General features: G+C 48.9%; 1 protein-coding gene across 1 annotated transcript in view; it reads left to right on the top strand.

The window, feature by feature from the left end:
• Nucleotides 1-1,800, top strand: part of CCDC42 (coiled-coil domain containing 42) — an 8,024-nt gene extending 6,224 nt beyond the window's left edge. The window contains exon 7 of the mRNA XM_019502033.1: nucleotides 1,526-1,800. Coding sequence (XP_019357578.1) covers nucleotides 1,526-1,624 — 99 coding nt within the window. The 3' untranslated portion in view covers nucleotides 1,625-1,800. The remainder of the gene's footprint in view (nucleotides 1-1,525) is intronic.
• The last annotated feature ends 2,244 nt before the right edge of the window (nucleotides 1,801-4,044 follow it).

Raw genomic sequence — 4,044 nt, 5'->3', positions numbered from 1 at the left:
TGGAGGGTTGCTTAATGAGTTTTGGTGAGCTGTTGAGGACTGCATGGATAGACCTGCCCTTTAACAGTTGCCTCGCCCCCAGTCACCACTGGAGGTCCAACCCTTGACTTTTGCTGGTGGGAGTCCTTCCCCTTGCCCCCGGAAATACTCTGGGGGGGTGGGGGGGGAGTTGCCATCTTAGAACCAGAAAAAAACCAAATCATACCATAAAAGTCAAACATGTACTATAGCGTACTTTAATTTTATTACAAAAAACATTTTTGTCATGATTTGTGTACTATATGTCAAGGTGATTGCATAGTAACTCAAAAATAATTTTTTAGTCTTTTATATTGTGACGGGTGTATGTGGGGGGAAGGGTGTGGGGGTTTGTAAGGGTGTGGCTGTGTGTGTGGGGGGCATAGGGTACATTGGGGGGTGTATTTGTAGGCAATTGTGGGGGCAGGGTGTGGGTGTGTGGCAAGTTGTGGGGTTGTGGGGACCCCAGCACTCCTCCCATGGTGTAACAGCAGCAGACAGGGGTGCTCATGCCTGGTGCAAGTGCTGGTGCCTGGTGGGGTGCAACTCTGGCCAATACTGTCCCTGGGGGGTGGGGAAGGCAGCCAGCTCCAGCATCTGGCACTTCCCTCCTGTGCCGCGCAAGTGTAGGAGCTCCATGTGTGTGGCAGGGAGCACTGATGAAAGAGACAGCCTGGCAGAGGCTGTACCTCTCAACACAATGTGCAGCACTGGCCCCACTGGGCACCAGCACCTGCATGAGCAACCCGAGCACCCCCACCTGCTGCTTCTGCTGCTGCCACCACCTGCCAGGGCTGCATGCCATGTGGAGAGATTCCCTCACCTCCCCCACCTTCCCTCACACCCATATGCTCCCATCACCCCCCAGCCCCACGCTCTGCACTCCTGCCCACTTGCAGCTCTGCCACTTCCCTACCTGCTGCCCAGAGCACCCAGGAGGCAAAGCAGAGCAGGTCCCCGGATGCTACAGCAGTGGAGGCAACAGCCCCACCTGAAAGCTGCTTCCTGGCCAGGCCAGGTCATTCTGCCCATGAGGGTGGGAGTGAGGTGCAACAGAGTATGTTGGGGGGGGGGAAGTGGGGGGGAAGCGGGTTGTGCACATGGGTGCCTCGCTCCCATCCTCATGGGTGGAAGGGCTGGACAGGGTACAATTTGCTGGTGGGCCCGGTGGGCCATTTGAAAGTGCTTGGTGGGTACCCACCAGCTGTATTTTGCTTGTCCCTGTTGTGGAGACACAAGAAGCAGAGCCCGAGTGAACGAGGCAGTGGGTGGCTGAATTAACTATAAATCTATCAATTGGTGTGGTTCAGAGTCTTACCTACAGAGATGCAGCTTAATGACCCTGACCTGACCTGGAGATGCAAAAGTCCCATTCCCCACCCCTCTGCAGTCCGATTCAAATCCAGGGCAATTTGCTTTCCAGAGGAGTAAAGCACCCTCATTCCTGCTGTTTCTAAGAGTTCCAACCCTACCCATAACATCTTTCCATCTCTCTTTTCTACTCAAGATCCAGCAGTTTATCCAGGATCTCTCAGACATCTGGGCAGAGGTAAAAAAGAAGGACTTGCAAAACCGAGTGCAGGTGGTTACGCCAAAGGATGTATAAGAGAAACGTCCAGCTATTCCTCCTCTGCCAGAAGAAGGCTGAGCCAATTGAGAAAAGAAAAGAAAGTGGCATCAGGAAAGTTACAGACTAGTTCATATTGCACCTCTCTATCCCCCATGGTTCTTATTTTCTGCAGAACTGCAAAGAACTTCCAGACTATTAAAAACAGGCCCCAAGATGCCTTATCATTTCTGTGTGATTTGTTTCACACAGGACATTAAAAAAAAAACAAAACCAATCCCAGACCTGCTCACCCCAAAGTGCCATGGTGACACATCCTTTTTGACACTAAAGGGGGAGGGAGTTTCTGAATGGGGAAAGAACTTCCCAACAAAGCCAACAGCAACAAGCGGCCATGGGCAGAATGGGACAGACACTGTTCCCATGTTAGTCCCTGCAGCAGTAAGTCACTGCAGTAACCAGTCCCCTAGTTACTGGTCCCTGTTGCGGATTTGCTGCAGCTCCCTCTGGGCCTCCCAGGGCTCCAGCAGCAGTGATCTAGATGCGCAAAGCCTGGCTGGCAGCTGGAGCATGGCTCTATGCTCATGCTCTATGCTCATGCATCAGGTGATGCATACTACCACCATGTGCACCACCTCACTTTTTTCTGGTACAGGTTTTTTGGACACTGGGATCTCTCAGTGTCAAAAACCCTCACCACATTGCAAATTAGCAGCACAGAAAATGCCTGCATGTGTGGTGTGTGCAGTTTGTGGCACCACAGATGAGTCTGCAGCACCGCAAACTGCATGTGCACACTCGTCAGGATGCGTCCCATTAGTCCAAATACCAATAGAACTTTCTCCTGTCTGAAAGGAGGCAAAGGATTCAAGCCTGTGAAACGAAAGGAAACCAAGGAGGAAGATGGAGAAGGAACATCAGGGAAACAGGTGGTCTTCATTACACTCACTGAATGCAAGACAAGCAAGGGTTGTAGAAGATGGAACTGTTGTAGTTAGTAAGTAATTGCAGGCACTAGTCTCAGTTCATCCAGGTTCCAGAAAGCAGGAGCCTAGAAAGGAGGAGGAGCCAGAAAATGGGGACTCAGTTTCCCATTGGCCTTGAAATAGCATTCAGGATTACAAAGCAATCTGGCATTACCACTTTCCCTACAAACTTCCCCATCCTCAGAAAAACCTCAAATTGATAATCCAAGAAATATTAACCATTTAGAAGAGTACCATCACAGATGTAAGGTTAAATTGATACAGTTAAACCAATATAACCCCAGTGAGACATTTTTATTCTTTTTTCCAGTCTCCTGTTTGGATATTAATTGTGTCTTTCAGTGTGATTTGACAGGACCCCAGGGGATGTAGGCACATGGGACTGCCAGGATCACCCAAGATCAGTATAATTTTAGCTCTAGTGATGGAAATGCCTTTAAACCCAGGTCCTTGTGGCAACAGAAGGAAACCAATATTCACTTTCTAGGAAAGCTTTAAGACAGTCTTTGGATAATGCCAGAGAACTGATCAGAGGCAGGCAAACCACCAAGGTGAAGATTTCTCCTTTTTCCCTTTGTTTTTGACATCTAAGGTAAAGTTCTCCATTAGTAAAATATACCTGTGTGAGCCAAGGGCTGTTTGTCAGAAGCACTCTGCACAGAAGCTTTAGGGTATGATCCATGGCCTCTCTGCAATGTATAAATGAATTGATGAACACAAGTGACAGGGCTTCAACAGGACCTGCCAGAAATGTTTTTTTCAAAGGGGGACTGGAGGGTAAGGAAAGGTTAAGGGCCAAGTATTTAGCCAACCTGATACAAGTGCCATATCTTAACTACACTGCTTCCACCTTTCTGTCTTGCTCTCATGTCTTCTTTTTCTTTCCCTCTGCTCTTCTCTCTCTGTAACTTTCCTACACCCATTTAAACGTATGCTCTTTTCATTCCTTCCCTTTGTTTCTGCATTTCTTTCTTTCCTTCCATAGTGGAACAAAATCTGTCCATTTTCTTCTTCCACCATTTCTATTGGCCCAGAGCATGATTTCCTGTTTAACTGATTTATAGTGTTTCGCGAGTCAGTTACACAGTATCACTGAAGAGCACATCCAGATAACCTCCTGTAACATTGGACCTTCTCAGGTCCAATTTTCTAGTGGCCTGCTCACCTGTTTCTGGGCTAACCACCTGCCATGCCTTGTTGTTAATTATTTAATTGATGTTCATAAAGCAGGAGGCTGCCCAATTCTTGCCCCGATGCCAGGGGGCACTATCTGCAACTCCGTTCCTCCCCTACACCGCAGCCCAAGCCTCACAGATGGCATCCAGATGTTATCCATATCACCAGCCCTGCACTGGGCCCCAGAATCCTACCAGTTGAACCCCACTTAGATCCCCCCATTCAGGCAGTCTATTCCATCTTCATTCCAGGCAGCATAGCTCCCTGAGCTGCTCCCCCTTATGGGTGTGGTCCCCC

Source organism: Gavialis gangeticus, unplaced genomic scaffold (genome assembly GCF_001723915.1).
Source record: "Gavialis gangeticus isolate Ggan-Ray unplaced genomic scaffold, GavGan_comp1, whole genome shotgun sequence".
In the NCBI taxonomy this organism is placed as follows: domain Eukaryota; kingdom Metazoa; phylum Chordata; order Crocodylia; family Gavialidae; genus Gavialis; species Gavialis gangeticus.
This window is presented reverse-complemented; position numbering and strand designations above follow the sequence as displayed.